The 22994-nt window shown below is 38.8% G+C and overlaps 1 protein-coding gene across 1 annotated transcript; it reads right to left on the bottom strand.

The window, feature by feature from the left end:
• Positions 1 to 741: 741 nt before the first annotated feature.
• On the bottom strand, positions 742 to 22862 carry LOC105012847 (transmembrane protein 235). The gene is made up of 4 exons (XM_010873955.3): positions 22401 to 22862; positions 19560 to 19640; positions 18854 to 18991; positions 742 to 1750 (listed from the first exon to the last, which is right to left on the bottom strand). The coding sequence occupies exons 1-4, from the start codon at positions 22570 to 22572 to the stop codon at positions 1497 to 1499; spliced, it is 645 nt and encodes a 214-aa protein (XP_010872257.1). The 5' UTR covers positions 22573 to 22862; the 3' UTR covers positions 742 to 1496.
• Between the last annotated feature and the right edge of the window lie 132 nt (positions 22863 to 22994).

Here is a 22994-nt window from a genome sequence, read left to right as displayed (position 1 = left end):
CCAGGTACTCCCCTTCATGGCAATGATATTCCCTGATGGCAGTGGCCTCCTTCAGTAGGATAACATGCCCTGTACACTGTATTGTTCGGGAATGGTTGGAGGACCGTGATAGAGTTCAAAGTGTTGCCCTGACTTCAATCCGACTGAGCATCTATGGGATGTGCTGGACCAAAGTCTGATTGATGACTGCTCCACCTTGCAACAGCATATTGGGCAGGTGGTCATAATGTTTTTGGTCATCAGTGTAGTTTCACTATAACATGTTACACAGAGTTGAATATTTATTGGATTCTCCATGTATATTCAAGTACCCTTCATTAAATACGATGCTATTAAAATTTGATGTAGTTTATATATTACAAATGACTAATGTACTGTATGTTGGATTTACATAGTATACAAGCAAGTTATTCACTGTTGGTAAACACTGGGTAAGATCTTCATTACAGGGCACTTAAAATAAATATGTTTAGACTTTAAACTAGGCCTGAGAAATGCCTTTTTTTAAGCTTAACACTGTTCTTTATATCATCACAAAATGCCCCAGTTTTCCAGAACCACTTATATACTTCTCATTCCAGGAATCTTCTAAACATTGTGAGGGTGTTAGGACAGTACAATTTAATACTGCAATACACAAGAAACCATTTTTAGCCTTAAAAGTGTATGTTTTACTGTAGCAAGGCATGAAAGGAAATAAAACATTGTAATAACACAAGCAAGTACAAAGCAAGCATTTGTCTGCTTAACAATAGACAATTGGTTAGTTTTTTTTCATATCAGTTACTACAATAGCCACTATCATTACATACACAATTACAGAGATGAGTGAACTGAGAAATTGAGATTAAAAACAATAATAAAATGGCATTACATTAACAGTTTGTTCAATGGTTCTTATTTCCTAACAGCAATCATGTATTGGTGATTAACATTTTGGGTTTCTTTCATCAAAACTACTATGTAATACATGTGTGGATTATATATGTTCTAAAAGTAGTACATTGTTGGGAAGCCTAAGGAAAATAAAGAAACCAATGTTTTTCATGATCAAGGCCTTATAATAATGATATATTTATAATTGTGATTATAATTATTTGTAATATGCTTTTTATTTATAAATTATCTCCAAATTTCTATCATGGTGTTGAAGTCATTTTCTTTTTAAACATTTTCAACTAGGTACTGCCCATTTATAATTACCAAAATGGTTGCATTTTTCTTGTCTATGGGTCTTGTATGATTGTAGCCTTGCATATTCTTTACAGTTAACAAAGCACTGCAAATATGCTGCCGCGAATAAAGAAACCATGTGACCACAATGTCTCGGAGAGTCCTAATATGGGAAATTGTAATTTAGAGTTGGGAACCTAGAACATGAGAATTCCAAACCAGTCCTTTGGAATTACAGTGTATTGGGGATTTTGACCAGTGGTCTCTGTCAGCGGTCTTGTTCCTTAGGGTACACGAAATGCTTTACCACAGCGATACCTGTTTCAGTCTGATATCATCCTTTTTCCGGCCATGGCGATAATGACTCCATGGTCATCATGCCCCATGAGGTAGGCTATACGTGCTGCCACCATTAGCAGCAGTCCCGCAGCCACCTCCAGGCCGAAGGAGACACAGGCCAAACCCAGTGACCAGCCATAAGACACGTGGATGCTGGCCAGAATCTCGGGTTCCAACGCCTCCTGGGCCCGTTGGCAGTAGCTGATGTAGACACATACACCAGAGAGGGTGAAGAGACCTGGAGGGACACAGACAGATAGTCTTAGCATGGCCATGACAAGGTGCATTATACAGCTGTGAATTAGATTTCAGAAGTTCATTTATGTTTTAGCCGACATTTGCCTGGGTGTACCATTAATGCGATCCCAGCTCAATTTAACGTGTGTTATTGACTGTCTAGTGTGTAATCTGTATGAGCATCTGATGACTTCCAAGTGACTCAAATACAGTGATTACACTAAAGGATCACGTTTCTTCTATAGTGTTTCCATTTGTAACTATTGGGGGTACCCGACATTGATCTCTACAGTATTTATAGTTACATTTAAAAAAAATAGTTAGGTGCTTACAAAAGCATAGGATACCATCTGACATATTTTCTCTATAAAAAAAAATTCCAATAGGTTTTGAAAGAATCCAGAGGCAGTTATCCATGATAAAAAATGAATGAAAAAAATATATGAGCTGACAATATAACCCTATACACGCAGAATTTGTCTGGCTGCTTCTGTCTTCTGTCACATCATCACTAAATACACTGTGTTTGACAGATGATGTGTTTTGCTTCGGATCATGGGCCGTTTCCAGCTTTTCCATACTTTTTTCTTCCCATCATTCTGGTACAGGTTGATCTTAGTTTCATCTGTCCAAAGAATGCTGTTCCAGAAGACGGCATACTTTGTTAGATGTTTTTTGGCAAAGTCTAATCTGGCCTTTCTATTCTTGAGGCTTATGAATGGTTTGCACCTTGTGGTGAACCTTCTGTATTTGCTCTTGTGAAATCTTCTCTTTATGGTAGACTTGGATAATGATATGCCTACCTCCTGGAGAGTGTTCTTCACTTGGCTGGATGTTGTGAAGGGATTTTTATTTACCATGGAAAGGATCCAACTATCATCCATCACAGTTGTCTTCTTTGGATGTCTGGGCCTTTTTGTGTTGCAGTGTTCACCAGTGCATTTGTTTTCTCCGAATGTCCCAAACTGTTGACTTGGCCACTCCTAATGTTCCTGCTAACTCTCTGGAGGATACTTTTTTTTTGCAGTCTAAGGAAGGCCTGTTTCACTTGCACCGAGAGCTCCTTTGATCACATGTTGTCGGTTCACAGCAACAGCTTCCAAATGCGAATGCCACACTTGGAATCAACTACAGACCTTTCACCTGCTTAATTGATGAATAAATAACAAAGGAATAGTCCACACTATTGGATGTGACTGCACTTTAAGCCCATTATTGAACTGTAATTTGAATATATTTTGGTAAACAGGCAAAATAACAAAACTTGTTTCAGTGTCCAATTATTTAACAAAAACCTGACCCTCGATATAATTAATTTTCATTGCTCTTCTTTAATACATCACATACTGTTAGCCATGCTTGGTCATTTATAAACTTTTACTATAGTACACCTGATGTTAAATGGTTAGACAGGCAGACGTGACTATGTAACTCGCTTTGTGGGCCAGTGTTTTCAGAGGACTTCTGGTTCGTTGGACAGTGTATGCTAATTCTAATGTTAACACTATTTTCAATAGTATGTAAACATACCAAAATGTGTATTTCCGTCAGTACATAATTTATGCAGAGTAGCTGCAATGTATACAGGTAAGTCCTTGGGAACTAATGTTAACTAATGGGCATGTCACTGTCATATATAATGAATATTGGCGATTTATAACTTGGAAATGTATGATGCCACTTTAACATTAGGTGTATCCCTTTGAGTCATTACCATATTTAGTGAGCACCTTTTGTAGCTCCATCGAAGCAAAGCATTTTATTGGGTTGATATGTGTTGAGGTGTTACAACTTAAAAAAAATACATATTTGATTTAGCATAGCGTGGCCTGGTCTAAGAGGCTTAGTTAAAACCCTACAAAGAAACATAGTCCCTCTAGTAATTGGATAGGATCTCTGTGGTCCTCACAGATTTGAGCTTGACTAGAGAGATGAGGATGATTGAGAAATGAAATCCCAACAGGTGGCAATACAGGGGTGCCCTAAAGATGAGGTACCTGAGTGATGAGGTCCACATGGGCCCCTCTAATGAAATCAGCTATGCGCATGGAGGAAATTCAAGCCGAAGATTGAGATTCCAAATCCCCTTCTGGTTCTAAAGAAAATAAACGTATGCAGCTATGATGGAAAAAAGAAATGAATCATGAAATGAAAGTGTCTCTCGACTGCTGCGCTATTATGTCAATCGCAGATGATTCAGCAGGACTCAATTCCATGTGCTCCATTGTGTGAGCTGCTTTTCAATATGATTAAGTATACTCTCACCAACAAAAAGACAGTAATGACAAGCTTGTAAATGATTTTCTCTAATTTCACATAGAGACCTCAGAGGTCAAGGTTATTGTCTAAGAGCTAGCTTTCAAGCTTGTTGCTAACGGAAAACCACTAGGTTAAGGTCCATAAAACCCAATTGGCTTCAACCATGCCCTGTGTGTCTGTGAGCAATTATACATAATTCATTCATTTAATTACAGTATAATTATATGATGGGAATGATGTAAACCCAGAAAGATGGACTTGTCTCACAGTACCACCAACAATCGGTTGTTGATGGACATGTTTGCGAACAGGTAAACGTTCTCTCTATCACAAATGTCTCTATGTCTGTGTCCCAATTGGCACACTATTCACTATAATGCAATATCTTTGGGCTAGAAATATGGATAAGTAAGAATTGTACAGTTTACGGACTAGTCTCTTACATATTTTTTACTTTCAATCCAATTCATGTAACAAAAAGAAGATTGGTGTGATGCCTTTGTACAAGGACAATAGTATGTGATGAAGGGAAAATAAATAATGATGAACCATTTTCTTTATGTTTGAACTATGTGACAGACAAAGAATAGACATGTGAGTGGTAGAAACAGCTGTAATCACTGTGATTTAGAAACATCTGTGCTTCATATTTGAATAGGCTTATTAAACAGCCTTCTAAATTCCAGACATGATCTGATTCAACACTTGTATAAGCATTTCGTATTTGACCTATAGTAATTACCTACAGTAGCAGAATAATCAAGTGCCTGGAGTTTTCTGAAATGTTCAACTTCACCACAGATTATAACCTTAAAGCATCATCAGGTGTAAATGGCAAAATCTGGGATTGGTACATCCATAATTTGGACATTTTAATTAATTAATTAATTGTGAAAAATAGAAAATACATTACAAATATATTTATATTGTTGATTTTTCCTCTACATAATTAAAGTGCAAACAATAATTGAAATACAATTCAAAAAGGACATATAATGCAAAATCAGTTACCTACTGCATTATCTCACATACATTATGGGTCTTGGGCAGAATGCCTAGTGCTGGGATTACACATGAAGTGGATTGCACCAATGAGATACTAGGGATTTCATCACATGACTTTTGCAGCAGTGATAATGTGACCACTTTGGGGGACTGAAATGAACGACCAGGTCTCTGTCTCTTTGTTTCTGAAGGTAGCTTTCTATATCAGATTTAGCCTAGATGGTGCTAAAGAGCAAGCAAAATAGTCATTCAGTCACTGTCGTCATGGCAGTACCACAGGATCGGAAAAAGAGTTTCAACAAGATAAACAGTACATCTGCATCAAACAAGCAGCAGCATCAAATTACAGAAGAAAAATATAGTCATACTAGAATGGATTGAAAAAATGTACACGGCTGTATACAGCTAGATTGGGCTGGGACATTTAAATATTGAAACAAATGGACTATTAAGTTTAAATTTTAAGTTGATGGAGGGGAAGAGAAACCAAAGAGCCAAAACTGTCTTTGGACGTTGAACAGTACAATCAATGAGAGACCACGTTAAAGTGCGAGCTGGGCTGTCTTCTTGCCATAATACACGGTACTAGCTAACATAATCAATCATTTTCTGAATATTAGGATATATTATATTTGGCAGCATATTTTCATGAGTTACATACATTTGTTGTGTAAATCAGTATCCCTAGTTGGCTAGTTGTTCTTGCAATCAATAATAAATACATGACTGTTATTATATAAATAATTTCACTATTTGGCACCACCCCTAAAGCCACAACTGAGTCCAAAATAAAATTGGAACTCAATGTTTTAAAAAGGTTAGGACGTTCATTTAAAAGAAACAGTTTATAGACATCTGAAAATGTTAACTGGTAAATGTCGCTTGGGGGTTAGTTCAACTGTGATAACCCATCAGACCCCAACATATAAGCTTGTTTTATAGTCAGTAACCTCAAAATATGGTTACAATGATTATTTTGATCTTCCATAATTGTTTCCCCTGTCTATGTTTTGGAGAGTGGTTATTTTTTTCCTGCCCCACCCCTTAGTTCTTTACCAAAACATGCAGTGTGTTAAGTATGTCATTTTTAAGGATATCGGTTTGGTCCCTTTAAATACAAGGGATGTTGACTATGCTTAATATGCTTTCTTGGTTTTTGTTCATTTGATCATGATATTTGAGAGCATATTATGAACAATTACAGGGATACTTTGGTGAAAAGATGGCATTACAAGTGAATTTGTAACAAATGTTGCCCTTGAAAGAAATTGAATCACTCTACACAAAACAAAAATACAGTGTACTTTGGTTCTGGAGCCTTTTTAGATTCAAACACAGAAAAGTAGACCAACTGAAATGATTAAAACATTAGTTTGAAATGCATTAATACAAATCAACATTCAGCATGTTTCTGGGCTCTGAAGAAAACATCTGACACACCAAAACATTAGACTGTGTGTCTCAAATACACTGCAAAGATTATTGTAGATCTGCTTTTTTTTTATCTGGGATAGTCATTCTGTGAATTGTCCTGGGAGGATGTTTTGATCTCAAATTTCCTTTTGGGAAAATGTGTTTGTGGCACACCTCAAATGTGAGACTAGACAGACAGCGCAATTGTTGTTCAAAACATTTTCCTATAATGTCTGCATTGGGCATGCTAGAGAAATGCATTATTGTATTTATCATGTATGACCAAAAAAGCAACATCTCCATTTAGTGACGTTCCCATTTCCCACCTCATACATCATTTAGGGTGGGTGGCCAGTATGCATGACTGGAATGGTACAGTAGCGTAGATGGTAGAATGGAGACGGATTTTGTTTTCACAGTACAATGCAAAAGCGTAGTAGTGGCATGTGCCCAAACTGAAAATAAGGTCCTCTCCATAAGGAATGTTGTTGTCTCACACAGACAGATGATACGTGCCTGTCGGACTGAGTGATGCGTGTCATGCAGACGAACGGCGGGTGCCTGTCGGAGTGAGTGGCGCACGGCGACGGGAAAAAAGAGCACTGTACACCAAAGGGGCATGGACAGGTTGAGCACTACCTATGCACACGCCGACGGCACCCTTAGGGACCACTCTAGCAGGTCTGACGCTATGTTTCAAAGGGTTAAGAGCAAATTACGTAATTGATTGAACTCGCCCGGTGTGAAATGTTTTAAATACTGCTGGGCTCCATAAGGATGTCCAAAACACCTCAAATCACTTATCATTATGTAGGAATACTGAAAAAAGACCCAAAATACTGTTTCATGTTGGATTTTCCAACACTTGCCCAAGAGCGAGTGTTAATGAAAATCTGTCCGTAGCTAGTCATCTCTGCTATGCTTTCAGCTGCGTACAGCAACAGTTGAGACAGGAGTCTACCGGCTTTGCGTCAGGGTGGGTCCAGATCTAGAATATAAATGGGACTAATGCATTCTAAAAACCAGGGCTAAGACCTACAATTGCTTCCCCAGCAGACTTCCTTTTATCCACTGGAGGACTGACATAATGAACATTTTGGGCATGTGAACACAGGAGTAGGCTTAGGATGAGATATTGTGTGGCCACACTGGTGAACAGGGTGTTGTTGTGGATGGGAACCAGGGCCACAACTGGGTAAACAGATGCTGATTAATGTGCAATGAAACACAAATCCCATAGAAGATGCACAATATTGAACCAGTTTATCCCAGCAGGCTATTCTCCTGCATGGATAACAACACGACATGCCTGCAAAAGAAGAGTAATGTATAATAAAAGAACATTGTATATTATATTTTGGCTGTGGAAAATTGCTGTTGGTGTTAGAGACAAAATACAGTTGTTTAGGAAAAGCTAAATGAAAAAAAAGCTATTGAATCTCAGAGGATAAACCCAAGGACAACCCAAGGAGTTTAAAAAATATCACTGTCTTTATTTATTTATTTTTTAACTCTAATGCAGTAAATTATCAAAATGATATAGGACATGCTATATGTATTTGACCTTGCCACTAATACTAAGCAAAACTCAAGAACTTTTGGGAAGCTTTGACCTCAAACTGGATCAATCCTATTTCCCTTTAAAAGGATTCTATTCATTCACATTCTCCATAGACAACTGTGTGCCATTAGCTGCTACGGCAGTGATGAAGCAAGGTTCCTCTCATTCTCTGGCTATTAGTAAGCTGAACATTTCAAGGGTGTGCTGTTAGCTGCTTTGTTATTTGTCACTTTGTATTGATGTCCAGAGTTGAGCGAAGAGGAGCCAAGTGTTACTTAAATAAATATACCTATGTTACCTTTTACACGCCTGAAATTGAAATAAGTGCTATTTAAAAAAAGGACCGTAATTACAACAATGTAAACACACTAACTGAAATGCTTCATCCGCAAATTTGATTTTCCACCTGAACCAGGATTAAAATATATTCGTTTTAAGTTTGTGGTCATCATGTCAGACCTAATCTAATAAATGATGTGATGGATTTTGTTTACTGGTTTACTACTGCTGTTCTCCAGCTGAACTCATGACAAGCTAGCCTAAAGCAATAACCGGAACCTGATGGATTTCTCAACAAAATGTTATGGGTACTATACCTGTGAGTAAAATGGGGGACATTTGTCAATGGACTAAGTTCCTCATAAGAGCCAAGGGCTTAAATACAGTGAAGTAAGTCAACATTTTACCGCTATCAGGTAGTAGATATAAAAGGACAGTGTCATGTTTTGGAATTCTGTTGGGAAACTGTGAGCATCTTTACATGGGAGACAACAAACATCTTTTTTGTTTATTGTACTGACATTTTGAAAAATATGATAACGCCCTTTTTTGTGTAAAGAGCTACTTGTAATTTAGTCACATCAGACAAAACAGCTCTAAAATGTACAACGTCGTTAGCTTCGGAATGAAGTACGTGCTCTGCTGAACGGCTTGTCTTTACTGTCAACAATGAGACCCCAACTTTCCAGTGTTTTTCATAAACTCTCAGTGTTGCCATTAATGATTTGCAGGGCTATAGCTAATGTGAGAGGATGTGGATGTGATTCAAGGAGCCCTGGCTTGGCAAAATTATCAGTGTCTCCCAGGCATCTCTCTTTTCATGGAGCCCAGGATTCCTGGCGATGGCCCTGATGATGTGGACCATTAAGTTCAGACTGGGTAGCTAGATAATTAGCTACATAGCTGGATAATTAGCTAGGTAGCTAGATAAAGTTATTCAGACATGGTTCATAGAGAGTGTGTGCAATTTGTTGCAATTGCTTTAGAATTGTTTCTCATAGTTACCAGAAGGAAGTATGAGGTCCGTCCGCGTTCACCCCGGTAGTGTGATAGACAGAGCATTGTGTACAGTCTAGGATTGGCACTGCTTCAAGACCACTGTGGCTGTTAGGTACGATGGCATGACTTTGAATATAGAAATGTTATTAATCATCATAATTATAAAAATATATTTTTGTGCATACGCAGAAAAATATTTCATTTATTTAGAGGGGTGAGTCTCTCGAAGATTCAGATCAGTTAATAAATAAAATCAGAACCAGAACATGCCCACATTTTCAGTGCAGCCGCACATTATTGCTTACAGTTGATTTGAAAAGTCAACACACCCCTGTTAAAATGCCAGGTTCTTGTGATGTAAAAGAATGAGACAAAGATAAATCATGTCAGAACTTTTTCCACCTTTAATGTGACCTACAACGTGAAAAATTCAATTGGAAAACAAACTGAAATCCTTGAGAAAAAAAAAAAAAAGAAACTCACAATAACCTGGTTGCATAAGTGTGCACACCCTTAAACTAATAATTTGTTGAAGCACCTTTTGATTTTATTACAGCACTCAGTCTTTTTGGGTAGGAGTTTAATTAGCATGGCACGTTTTGACGTGGATTTATTTGCCCACTCTTCTTTGCAAAAGCGCTCCAAATCTGTCAGATTACAAGGACATCTCCTGTGCACAGCCCTCTTCAGATCACCCCACAGATGTTCAATTGGATTCAGGTCTGGGCTCTGGCTGGGCCATTCCGAAATGTTAATCTTCTGGTGAAGCCATGCTTTTGTGGATTTTGATGTGTGTTTGGGTCGTTGTCGTGCTGAAAGGTGAACTTCCTCTTAATCTCCAGCTTTCTAACGGATGCCTGAAGGTTTTGTGCCAAAATTGCCTGGTATTTGGAACTGTTCATAATTCCCTCCACCCTGACTCCACCCTGACCAGCTGAAGAAAAACAGCCCTAAAGCATGATGCTGCCACCACCATGCTTCACTGTGGTTATGGTGTTTTCTTTGGGTGATGTGCAGTGTTGTTTTTGTGGCAAACATACGTTTTCTAATTATGGCCAAAAAGTTCAACCTTGGTTTCATCAGATCATAACAAATTTTCCCATGTGCTTTTGACGGAATTGATGTTTGTTTTTGCAAACTTCAGCCGGGCTTGGATGTTTTTATTTGTAAGAAAAAGTTTCCGTCTTGCCACCCTTCCCCATAGCCCATTTATATGAAGAATACGGGAGATTGTTGTCACATGTAGCACACAGCCAGTACTTGCCAGACATTCCTGCAGTTCCTTTGATGTTGCTGTAGGCTTCTTGGAAGTTTTCTTCTCTTCTTTTCATCAATTTTGAAGGGACGTCCAGTTCTTATTAATGTCTCTGTTGTGTCATATTTTCTCCACTTGATGATGACCATCTTCACAATGTTCCATGGTATATCTAATGCTTTGGAAATTATTTTGTATCCTTCTCCTGACTGATATCTTTCAACCATGAGATCCCTCTGATGCTTTGGAAGCTCTCTGTGGACCATGGCTTTTGCTCTGAGATGCTTTTGCTTTAAGAGTTCCTATTGATGGAATTACCATTGCAGTTAGTCATCACTCATGAATGTTACCATCTAAATATATGTAGCTGCACACTTGTTTTATACAGCACATTATTTGAACTTGTTGAATTTTTAATATAAACTGGGTCAGAAAGAGCTCTCAGAAAATAATGATTTTTATTCAGTAATATTTCTGAGCGAATGTGCCCCACCTGTTGCATCAGCATGGCACACATACCCCAAAAGAAAGCTGGTGGCTTTCAGACTCCCGGGGCAGCAAGCAAAGCTAGCCCTGCCCCTGCATACTGTAGCTTCCTCTTATCAGGACCTTGTCAGGAGTGGTATTTTAGGGCTCCCAGGATGCAGCTTGGGGTGGAGGCTGAAAAAACAAAACCAAGGCTACAGAAGTGGATGCCTTTTGACTCCAGCGGCATGGAAGCCGTAGTAGGAGGGAGAAGGAGGAGGGAGAGGCCACTGAGAAAAACGACAGCCAGCACTCCTTTTCTCCCAAACAGCCATTGGGAGGTTGCCACAGATACGACCCATAAAAGTGGTTTGTCATTTGGCAAGCTCTGGCTGCACCAGATGAGCTGACCAGAGCCATAGAGCCATAGAGACCATAGCTGTCATTTGGTTTTTATTTTACTCCTTACCTCCTTCCTTTCCACTTCTCAGTGTGTTAATAAAACGCCCTCCAGGGCTCTAAACCTTTGTCCAGTGTCCGTTCCCTGTGTCTCTCCCGTTACTGGGTTATATTAAATTGTTTTTCATAGCAATTGCTCTACAGTAGCCTTCCAGGAATATAACCAGTGTATGAACATGTGGTTCAGCTTATGTATCGCACAACTCAATATTGAATCACATTACAGTGCCACTGCCGGAGACCATCGTATCGTCACAGCACATACCGGAACTCTGTTGTCTTAATAAATATCTGCCAGTGCTAACTAATCACACCACCATATCCTGTCAACATTAAAATGGCCTCATTTGGGACATACACAGGAATGTGTCAGGGAACTGGCTGAAACACGGGTCTGCCCGTCCAACAGCATCTCTCCCCCGCCCCACATCAGTTGGCATGGCCCTACACAGGATGCCAGTGCACCAAGCATGTGCATCTGTAGCTGACTGGCTGGCTAGCTGGTTGAAGTTAAAGTCCGATATTATCCTCCCTGTCCACTCTTCTGGTGTCCCTCTACGGCCACCTATTGATTCATTCCCGAAATGAAAAGTAAACGGAACTTTGCCTTAGGCATTGTTTTTTGTAAAAAAAAAATATATATATATTAGATGAGAGAAAACCCTCTGTAAGCTTCATAAACCTGTGTGCTTCTATTCTCTCTCCCTGGCTTTTATTTATCTTGCCCCAGGTACTCCACTCCCCCTGGCCTCTCCACTTCGCATGGTTTCTTGTCTGTCCGGACCTCCTCTCGCGACTCATTGTGAAAGTGTGTTGGGGAAAGAAGACAGCAGGAATATATTGTCTGTCTGGTCACGCTTCTGACCTGGATTAGGTTTTATAGACTCTGGCCCACATGCATTTATTTATTACTACAATTTTTACTCTTAAAATGTTAACTCGTTACAGCCAGAAGAGGACTGGTCACCCTTCCGAGTCTGTTTCCTCTCTCTGTTTCTTCCTGAATTTCGGCCCCCTTTGGGGAGTTTTTCCAAGCCACTGTGCATCAATGCTGTTGTTGCTTCCAAGGAAAATCCTTGGATTTTCAGACTGTTTTGTAAAAGCACTTTGTGACAACTGCTAATGTAATGAGGGCTTATATATACATTTAACTGATTGCTTGATTGATTGATATATTTGAAAGCGTGGCTAATCAAACAGGTTAGACTAGTTCCTGTTTTAGCCCATATATACTCTTATATCTCATTAGTATCACATGTAGATACAATAAATCAAAACATTTTGATATGGGGATAAATTCTGCAAATTTCTTCTGATATCATTAAATGATCAAACTTCTTACAGATGCTTGCCTTTTCTATGTATAAATGTAATAACAGCCCACTCCAAAATGATTGGCAGAGATCCACTGCATCTTGCCCTGGCAAACATTGAGTGCAGGTATGGTGGTGTACTTTTTATAGAATTTGCCAGGGAATATGTCTTTTGCGTTTTATTTGTTTATCGAATTTCTTAGAGAGAAAGGTCTATCTTCAGGGACTCAGGGTTGTTTTGGCTTAAGGATGGAAGATTACATTCCTCCAAAAAGATCTGCATATTGAAAAGATTAGCATCTGCTTTAGAGGTGTAAAGGGATTCATAAAACTAGTGGAATCTGATATTAATGGCTTGTGGAGATGAACATATTTCCCTAGCCACAGACTTGACTTTGTGGGTCTTTTGGTCTTTATTTCATAGAGTCTGGCTAGTTTTTGTGTGTTTTTTTCAAAGTTCTTGAGTTTTGTATGAAAATACCAGTATCCATTTCTTAAAATTTCAATGCAGTCATTTTTTGTGTTTCTTCAAAGTTGCTTGATGAGCATTCTTCCTGTCTTGTAAATTAATCTTTTGGTTCTAGAAATTCTGGCCTGCTTTTTGTGTCCTTCTGAATCCCTGTGCTGTGTAGTTCTGGGCTGATCCCTCACCTTCCTCACGATCAATGATGCCCCACAAGGTGAGATCTTGCATGGAACCCCAGACAGAGGGAGATTGACTGTCATCTTAAACTTCTTCCATTTTCTAATAATTGCGTCAACAGTTGTTGCCTTCTCACCAAGCTGCTTGCCTATTGTCCTGTAGCCCATCCCAGCCTTGTGCAGGTCTACAATTGTATCCCTGATGTCCTTACACAGCTCTCTGGTCTTGGCCATTGTGGAGAGGTTGGAGTCTGATTAAGTGTGTGGACAGGTGTCTTTTATACAGGTAACAAGTTCAAACAGGTGCAGTTAATACCAGTAATGAGTGGAGAACAGGAGGGTTTCTTAAAGAAAAACGAACAGGTCTGTGAGAGCCGGAATTCTTACTGGTTGGTAGGTGATCAAATACTTATGTCATGCAATAAAATGCTAATAAATTATTAAAAAATCATACAATGTGATTTTCTGGATTTTGGATTCTGTCTCTCACAGATGAAGTGTACTTATGATACAAATTACAGACCTCTACATGCTTTGTAAGTAGGAAAACCTGCAAAATCGGCAGTTTATAAAATACTTGTTCTCCCCACTGTATATATATATATAATTGAAATAGATTATTTTTTTAAAGGCATTTAATTGGTTGAAATCCAGAGTCAAAAAAGTTATATTTCCAACAGGAAACCGGAAACAACATATACAGGGTGCCTTTTGATTTTCCAGCCTTTAAGTCAAGCTTTTTTATCTAAAACCTGTAAAATTACACTCTACAGGGCAGGATTTCTATAATGAATTAGACCTTTAGACAGGAACTGTAAAATACTCTGAATGTAATATTAGATTTGATGAGCTCTATCTAATCTCTATCTCTTCCTAGAATGTAATTGAAGAACACTTTTGTTTGATGAGCCTCCTTTCTGTGGGTTCAAGTAAACAGAATAAAAATGTATTGAGTATATCGCAAATTCATTGAGTTCAATAATTAATTAATAAGAGTTCTGTCAATACAGGCTTTTACAGTATGTTACTCAAATACACTATGGTTTGTGGAATTATGGTATCAATTCACACGTTGGTATAAGTTATTATCTATGTGTTTAGATAATAAACATAACATCTGTTTGTATCCGTGTACAGGAAGTCACGTTTACAGGAGTCACCTTACTGTGTTGTTTAATTCTGGGTAGTTATGCCCCTGTATAAATGAGCGTGTACGACTAAAATGTAACCAAGAAAATTCTGGAACATTCACCGTAAAAACAACTCTGCTGCATTATTCCAATAAATACTGAATGTATTTTCTCACTTGATTTTTAGATTTTTTTTTCTCAACAGGTTTACAATTATTAAATCAAAACACTAATATCTAACAGCTTGATTGCATTCACCATTTATTTGCTGAGGAAGATAATTACCATCACATGACTTATTTTAATGATGATACCTTCATGAATGTTGATTTTTCTTTTTACATATTTGGGATAAATTATTTTCTCTGTCTTTTTTCTTGGCAAAGGTCTAGATCTTGCAATGTAACTAATTACAACTAGCCCCCATATTAGAGATGGTAGCCAGTGTTTGCCCCTTATTGTTTTTTATGCAATTGTTCAACCAATTTACAATGTTGTGGAAACAGTAAAGCTTTTTTAATCCAACAGTTTCTTTCAAATTTCCGAAAGTATTTGGTTTGAAATTGTAGCTCATAAAACATGCAATGTGTAATCAGTGAATGTTTGCATGTTTTACAGTGTAAAACTGCTACATTTTAAATATTTGCGCTAACTATATTTTCTTGGTCACATGATGCACAGTTTTGACAGAGGTATAATTGGAAATTAGGGGGTACAAACCTTTTACATTTTGGCTCAAGTGTGGGCACAGAATACTTATCATAAATAAATAACACAAGGATAAACATTGGTGCAGCGGGTTTGAATGGATCCCAGACCTACAGTATTTACATTTATAATATCTATTTTCCACAATGTCTGGTGGGTTCTAGTTTTCTAAAAGGTTCTACATCGTCAGAGAATGGTCCTAGGGGACCACAACTGTAGTCATGACTGGATATCCATTTGTGTTATAATAATAATAATGAATGTATTACAAGTTACTATTTACACTTTAATTCCCTAGTCAATGTGTTAAATAATCTACAAAAATAAATCAGTAAATCCTTACTATTTCCATAAAGCCTATTTTCACCAGGTTTTACCACTTCAAAATTGCCATAGAAATAACAGAAAAATATAAATTATTTCATCTGGCATGGATGACACCCTGTTATAGGCACAAAAAAGGAAGCAATTATTCTGTGTTCAATGTCATACTCAAGATATTGGTGAGAAATATAGTGTGGATTGTTTATCAAAGGGAAGATTTAAAAAAGTAAATGACTGCACAGGGTGTTTAAATAGGGTGTATTAGACATACTGTACAAGATGATTAAAAACAATTCTTACAAACACTGGATTGGGGCTTTAGAAAATGCACAAGGTGAGCACATCCATTGAAGTGATGGATGGAACACTGTAATGTCTGTATTATTGTAGGAGTAGGGAAACAAATGATGTAAAAGCTTTTTGTTTTCATCACAGCAGACATAAAAACAAAGAGGCTTATCATCTGTGCAGAAAACCAAGTAGACTCCGATAGCCTCGTTCAATCAAGCCAAGATAGACCAATTCTTTAACATTACCACTGGGTCTTTTTCCCTGGCTAATTTGATTTGCTGTCTCTCCACCCCTCTGATAAATGCTTCAAGCCACACATCTAATATTAAAATCATCCACATTTAAACGTTTAAACCTAGACAGTGTGTATATCATCAAGGATATCAGCTGTGTCCCAATATGGTGCAGAATCCGAAGGCGTGTCATCTTTTGTACCTTGTGGAAGGGACAAAATGTTTTGTTTTGTTCTTTAAATATCGATACAAGTGGCAGTAGGTTGTTCTAAAAAAAATTATGACTGCAAAATAACTTGATAAAACTCTCTCCTTAATAGCGACGAGTGTACGCTTCTTTCACATTCTCTGCAAATATGTAAAAACCTGTATTCCTGTAAAACCTATATTCACCTGAATATATTAATACTTATTCATGTATATGAATACACTATATACAGTGAGGGAAAATATTATTTGATCCCCTGCTGATTTTGTATGTTTGCCCGCTGACAAAGAAATGATCAGTCTATAATTTTTATGTTAGGTTTATTTGAACAGTGAGAGACAGAATAACAACTAAATAATCCAGAAAAACACATGTCAAAAAATGTATAAATTGATTTGCATTTTAATGAGTGAAATAAGTATTCGAGCCCTCTGCAAAACATGACTTAGTACTTGGTGGCAAAACCCTTGTTGGTAATCACAGAGGTCAGATGTTTCTTGTAGTTGGCCACCAGGTTTGCACACATCTCAGGAGGGATTTTGTCCCACTCCTAAATCATTAAGGTTTCGAGGCAGACGTTTGGCAACTTGAATATTCAGCTCCCTCCACAGATTTTCTATGGGATTAAGGCTGAAGACTGGCTAGACCACTCCAGGACCTTAATGTGCTTCTTCTTGAGCCACTCCTTAGTTGCCATGGCCGTGTGTTTTGGGTCATTGTCATGATGGAATACCCATCCACAACCCATTTTCAATGCCCTAGCTGAGGGAAGGAGGTTCTCACCAAAGATTTGACGGTACATGGTCCCGTCCATCGTCCCTTCGATGCGGTGAAGTTGTCCTGTCCCCTTAGCAGAACCCCCCCCCCCCCAAAGCATAATGTTTCCACCTCCATGTTTGACGGTGGGGATGGTGTTCTTGGGGTCATAGGCAGCATTCCTCCTCCTCCAAACACGGCAAGTTGATACCAAAGAGCTCGATTTTGGTCTCATCTGACCACAACACTTTCACCCAGTTTTCTGAATCTTTCAGATGTTCATTGGCAATCTTCAGACGGGCCTGTACTGTGCTTTCTTGAGCAGGGGGACCTTGTGGGCACTGCAGGATTTAAGTCCTTCATGCCATTGTGTGTAACCAATTGTTTTCTTGGTGACTATGGTCCCAGCTGCCTTGAGATCATTGACAAGATCCTCCCATGTAGTTCTAGGCTGATTCCTCACCTTTCTCATGGTCAATGCAACTCCAAAAGGTAAGATCTTGCATGGAGCCCGAGGGAGACTGACAGTTCTTTTGTGTTTCTTCCATTTGCGAATAATCGCACCAACTGTTGTCACCTTCTCACCAAGCTGCTTGGCGATGGTCTTGTAGCCAATTCCAGCCTTGTGTAGGACTACAATCTTGTCCCCAACAACCTTGGATAGCTCTTTGGTCTTGGTCATGGTGGAGAGTTTGGAATCTGATGGATTGATTGCTTCTGTGGGCAGGTGACTTTTATACAGGTAACAAGCTGAGATTAGGAGCACTCCCTTTAAGAGGGTGTTCCTAATCTAAGATTGTTACCTGTATAAAAGACACCTGGGAGCCAGAAATCTTTCTGGTTGAGAGGGGATGAAATACTTATTTCACTCATTAAAATGCAAATCAATATATAAAATTTTTGACATGTGTTTTTCAGATTTTTTGTTGTTGTTATTCTGTCTCTTACTGTTAAATAAACCTACCATTGAAATTATAGACCGATCATTTATTTGTCAGTGGGCAAACGTACAAAATCAATTTTCCTCACTGTATATATATATATATATATATATATATATATATATATATATATATATATATATATATATATATATATATATATATGTGTGTGTGTATGTGTGTGTGTGTGTCTGTGTATTGTCTTTTGTACTAAACAACTTACTTTAATTAAAAGTATAATACTGACGTTAATTTTTTTGACCCAACATTAACAAGGGCACTCAAGCCTGACTGGAAAGAGAACACTGAGTTTATCTGAAATTAGAAAGCAACCTTCAAGTAAAAAAAGAACACAAATTGAAAGTGTACAAGTCCTCAAATCATCCAACACTCCCACACACACTGACATGTTAAAGACCACTGGCAATTTCTACATTTTGAAAACAAGCACAGTACATTATTAGCCAAAAGCAGTTAAACAGTATAAAAACAATACATAACCCTAACCCTAACCCAACCCTAACCCAAAGCCCCAGAATACCATGCAAACATTACTGTTATTCTTGTACTGCTGTATACTTTCATTATGTCAAATTCACATTGATGCAGCTATACTGCAAGGAAGTGACTTAGAGTACTGCACCACACATGGACAAATGCTATTTCAAACCAGATCTGAAACAACATGTCTGTTAGGGTGTTTTACAAACAAACAAATAAAATGCTTGTCAAAAAAAAGGGGGAAAAATAATTGGTTTCACTTGGACTACTCAGGAAAGGCTATACATCATTTTTCATTCTTTTGTTGTGCGAACAACAAACCCAGGGTCTAAATAGCGGGGAAGCTCCGGGAATGAACTTACTGCAGAAGAGGAAGTAGGATGCTGAGCCGGCCAACAGGTTGGGATTCCGGGACAGAGAGCTGACCAGACCGCAGATCCCTCCCAACACCACCAGCAGCAGACTGAGAGGCAGCAGGGTGACTATCACCTTGTGTGAGCCTGCAAGGAGAGCCAGAGAGCAAAGCATGCTGGGTCACCGTGAGCTGGAGGAATACATGGACTTTCAGGGCATTGTCCCCTTACAGTGTGTTCTCGTGTGGACGTGTTTGTGTCTGCATGTGTCGAGATGTGCAATAACACGTTTCACGAAACATGAATACACCCCACATCTATTGGACACTGATACATTTGAAGAGAAATCTCTCATAGACAAAATGGTTCTAGAATTTTCCTGTTTTCTATAGGATAACAGAAGCTCCAATTTCACCTTTGAATTATACTGGGTGTAGATATATAGTAGTTGAGCGCATGTGCTGCAAGACTGCTGATTCGGTGAGAATCCTTTCAGTTTGTAAACACAACAACCATCGTAGAGCAACTTTCGGTGATGAGACCAAACCAACACTAACTATAGGACAAATCCACCTATTCCCTACAGTATATAGCTCTCTACTTCACTGTGGCTCTAGTTATTAAACATAGTGCACTATGAAGGGAATAGAGTTTGTGATGCATCCTGCCAAAATGCAGCCTCATGGAGGTCAACTAGCCAGTGCCACATACTCACTGATGAGGTGTTTCTCTATCTCAGTGTTGTTGGAGGTGTCCAGGAAGATCGAGTGGATTGGCCAGGAGGTGGCATTACTTCCTGTAAAATAAAGCAACAATTAATTTGTTGACCACCAATATATCCATGAAAGTGTTGGAGAATCAGCATGTAAAAGAGTGCCTTCGGAAAATATATTCAGACCCCTTCGCATTCTCCACATTTTGTTGTGTTATAGACTTCATAGATTTATAATGGGTTACATTATTTTATTTGCAGTAAATCCACAATATCCCATAATGATAAATCAAAGGACAACAATGACAAAGCAAAAACACATTTTTAAATATTTGTGCCAATTTATTGAAAATGAAAAAAACTTAAATATATGCAGTATGTAAGTATTCAGACCCTTTTTTCAGTATTTTATAGAAGTGCCCCTAACAAGATTGGATTTGAACAGTTTCTTCTATTGTTCCTTGCAGATTATCTCACACTCTGTCAGATTGGATGGGGAGTGTCAATAAACTCAAATATTCAAGTCTGCCCACAGATATTAATTTGGTCCATGCTTTGGACATTCACAGACTTTTGACTCCAGCATTGTCTTGGCTGTGTGTTCAAGGGTTGTTGTGTTCTGGATCAGGTTTTCTTCAAGGACCTCTCTATATTTTGCTCTGTTTATCCTTCCCTCAATCCTGAACAGTCTGTCAGTCCCTTGTGTTGAGAAGCGTCCCCATAGCATGGCTCTCCAACCACCATGTTTTACCATATGTATGTAATTAGCCAGGTAATGAGTGGCAACTTGTGTTTGCCAGATGCAGAACTTGGCATTCAGGCCTAAATGTTTGATTCTGACTCTAGGAATAGTCTTTGTGGTTCCTAATTTCGTACATTTCACTATGATGGAGAGCTCTGTGCAGCCCCTGGGGACTATAAATGCTTCAGCAAATTTTTTATGACCTTCCGTAAATCAATACTTTTAGAACAATTCTATTCCTACAGTCTAGAGAGTGTTCCTTGGACTTCTCGGCTTGGTTTTTGCCCCAAAAAAAACTTGATTTTGTCATTATGGGGTTATTGTTTGTAGATTGATGGCAATATATAAATTATGTCTCTAAACACAAGTGACACCAGGAAGTTTTGATTGGGTGACCTGAGACGGTGGCACGTTGAGGCAAGGGGGTGCTGATCCTAGAGGGCACCGATCACTTGCGTGCTGTGTCGAAAGGCAGGCCTCATCAACTTATGTGCTAATGGGGGTATATATATTTGTAAATGTATATACTGTACACACACAGTATATGTTGGCACACACATACAAAAGTTCCTCGTGGGCACCAGAACAATGCTTCCTTATTTTTTCTACTTCTAACCTAAAACCTAACCCCTAATGCCTAACCTAAAACTAATCCCAATTCTAATATTAATCCCAATTGTAATTGTTACCATAAACCAAAAACTACCCAGCTGCCAACATCCAGCATTTTCCTTATAGTGACACAGCCATGGGAAGAAGTTTTGATCAGGGGGTGCTGGGAGAAAATGGTACCGTCGATGCATGGTCATCGGCATCGGTCATCGCCCATTGGCTGCGGCAAAGAACGTCACCTTCATTGCATCCAGCAGATTGGGATGCTGAGGCTACTACAGGGAGTTGCAGCACAGCTACATCTCTTCCAGAAGAACCTCACCGTGGGGTACTGAGACTAAGCCTGCCCCGGCAGCGCTACTTCCCGTGGTTATGTGCACGAACCGGCTAAAACGCCTTGCCGGGACCAGATTGACAGGTGTTACAGTATAGTAAAATCAGCATCAAAAACACGTGCACACCATTATCGTTGAGTAAGTTCTGTATGGTTGGTTGCTAATGTATGGCAAAGTGTGTGCCTAAGATCGACAACTGCTTCAGTGCTGAGCTCTCAGACAGAAATCGTTACAGGGCATGAATCAACAAATCTATAGCCATGATTGATATTGTTGATACGAGCAGTGTAGACTGCAGTACCTTGACTTGAATCACTAGCAGACACCGCAGGGTCCTGTGTAATACCGCACGTCACTCCTTTACGGTAACACCTATGTTTGTGTCCCAACATGCATCCTATTCTCTATGCAGTGCACTACTTTGAAACAGAGCTATATGAGTCTGGGTCAAAGTAGTGCCCTATGTTGGGTATAGGGGGGGTTTAGGAATCTGTGTTGAAAATCAAAAATATGCTCTAGGCTGATGGAGATGGGGATGAAATGGCAGGGGGGAAGCAACAGGTGTGCGATGTGAATAATAATAATAAGCTGTATGCTAATTATAAATGAGATGGAGTGCAATCAACAGATGTGGGAAGGAATCGTTTAGATTGCACCTGTTTGTTTTTTGTAGCCCTGGGCCTGTTGGATATGCAAATGAAATTAATAGAGATGCCTATAAACCAGGAGTGCATACATTGAGAGGGGCAGATGTTTGAGGGTAAAATGCAATTAAGTTGATGTATTTGAATTGAACTCAATTTCTTTACATAGGATATACTAAATATAACTACATGCACACGTTTTAAAATAAACTAATATAACTAATATAGCTATACAGCATATATGCATCATGCTTATTATATCCACATTATTTGGAGTTGCAGCCTGCAATGGGTTAGATAGAGCAAAAGGTGGAATCCATGGGTCGTTTATTCGATTAAGTGTTATTTATGAATACCAGGTTAAGCTAAATGGCAAGCTACCAGACGAAAGCGCATTGTATAGAGAACCATTACTTCGGACGGTGCGCGCTTTAGAAATTTGACTTTGGTGTAATACAGACAAACATTATTATTTATTCTTTATATATTGATAACCACAGCTTGAGCGTACCTTCACGGATCCTCCAGAGACCGGAATGCGAACTCAGTTCCTCCAAGTCCGAATGATTCGCTCTGCTCACGTCGATGATGTACCAGTAGTCGCTCCCAATTGCCACAGCAAGAAAGCTGAAGCTGAGTAAACCAGAAAAGCCAGCCGTGATTACAATAACTCCGTACTTCATTTTCCTGTAGGAAACTTAGCTTAACAAAAATCTCTGATCAATTCAAATTAACTTCATAGTCAAAAAAGAAATGAGTGACACCCAACGTTCTAGATCGACCGGGTACCGGAGATGGAGAGATGCGCAAAGCTCTCCAACATTGTATGTATTCTTCCTTGCCGTTTAGTGCTAACTTGACAAATTATCCTAGTCCGTATCTGGTTACACGTTTACTATCTTTGATCTTGACAGATTAAATTAAACCAATGATAAAAAAGGCAATTTGCGTCCAATATATATAACTGGATGAAGAAACGGTGTCGCCTTTATATTGAGGGTCCGTGGCTTACTGGGAGGGCAATTATAGCATTGGTGCTGCGCTCCGGGCAGGTCCACTCAATTCTTCTATTACGTTTTTGATGCAGTGGCACGTAATGTATTTT

Source organism: Esox lucius, chromosome 11 (genome assembly GCF_011004845.1).
Source record: "Esox lucius isolate fEsoLuc1 chromosome 11, fEsoLuc1.pri, whole genome shotgun sequence".
NCBI classification, from domain to species: Eukaryota; Metazoa; Chordata; class Actinopteri; order Esociformes; family Esocidae; genus Esox; species Esox lucius.
The sequence above is the reverse complement of the archived record's forward strand: the minus strand, read 5'-3'. Positions and strand labels throughout refer to the sequence as shown.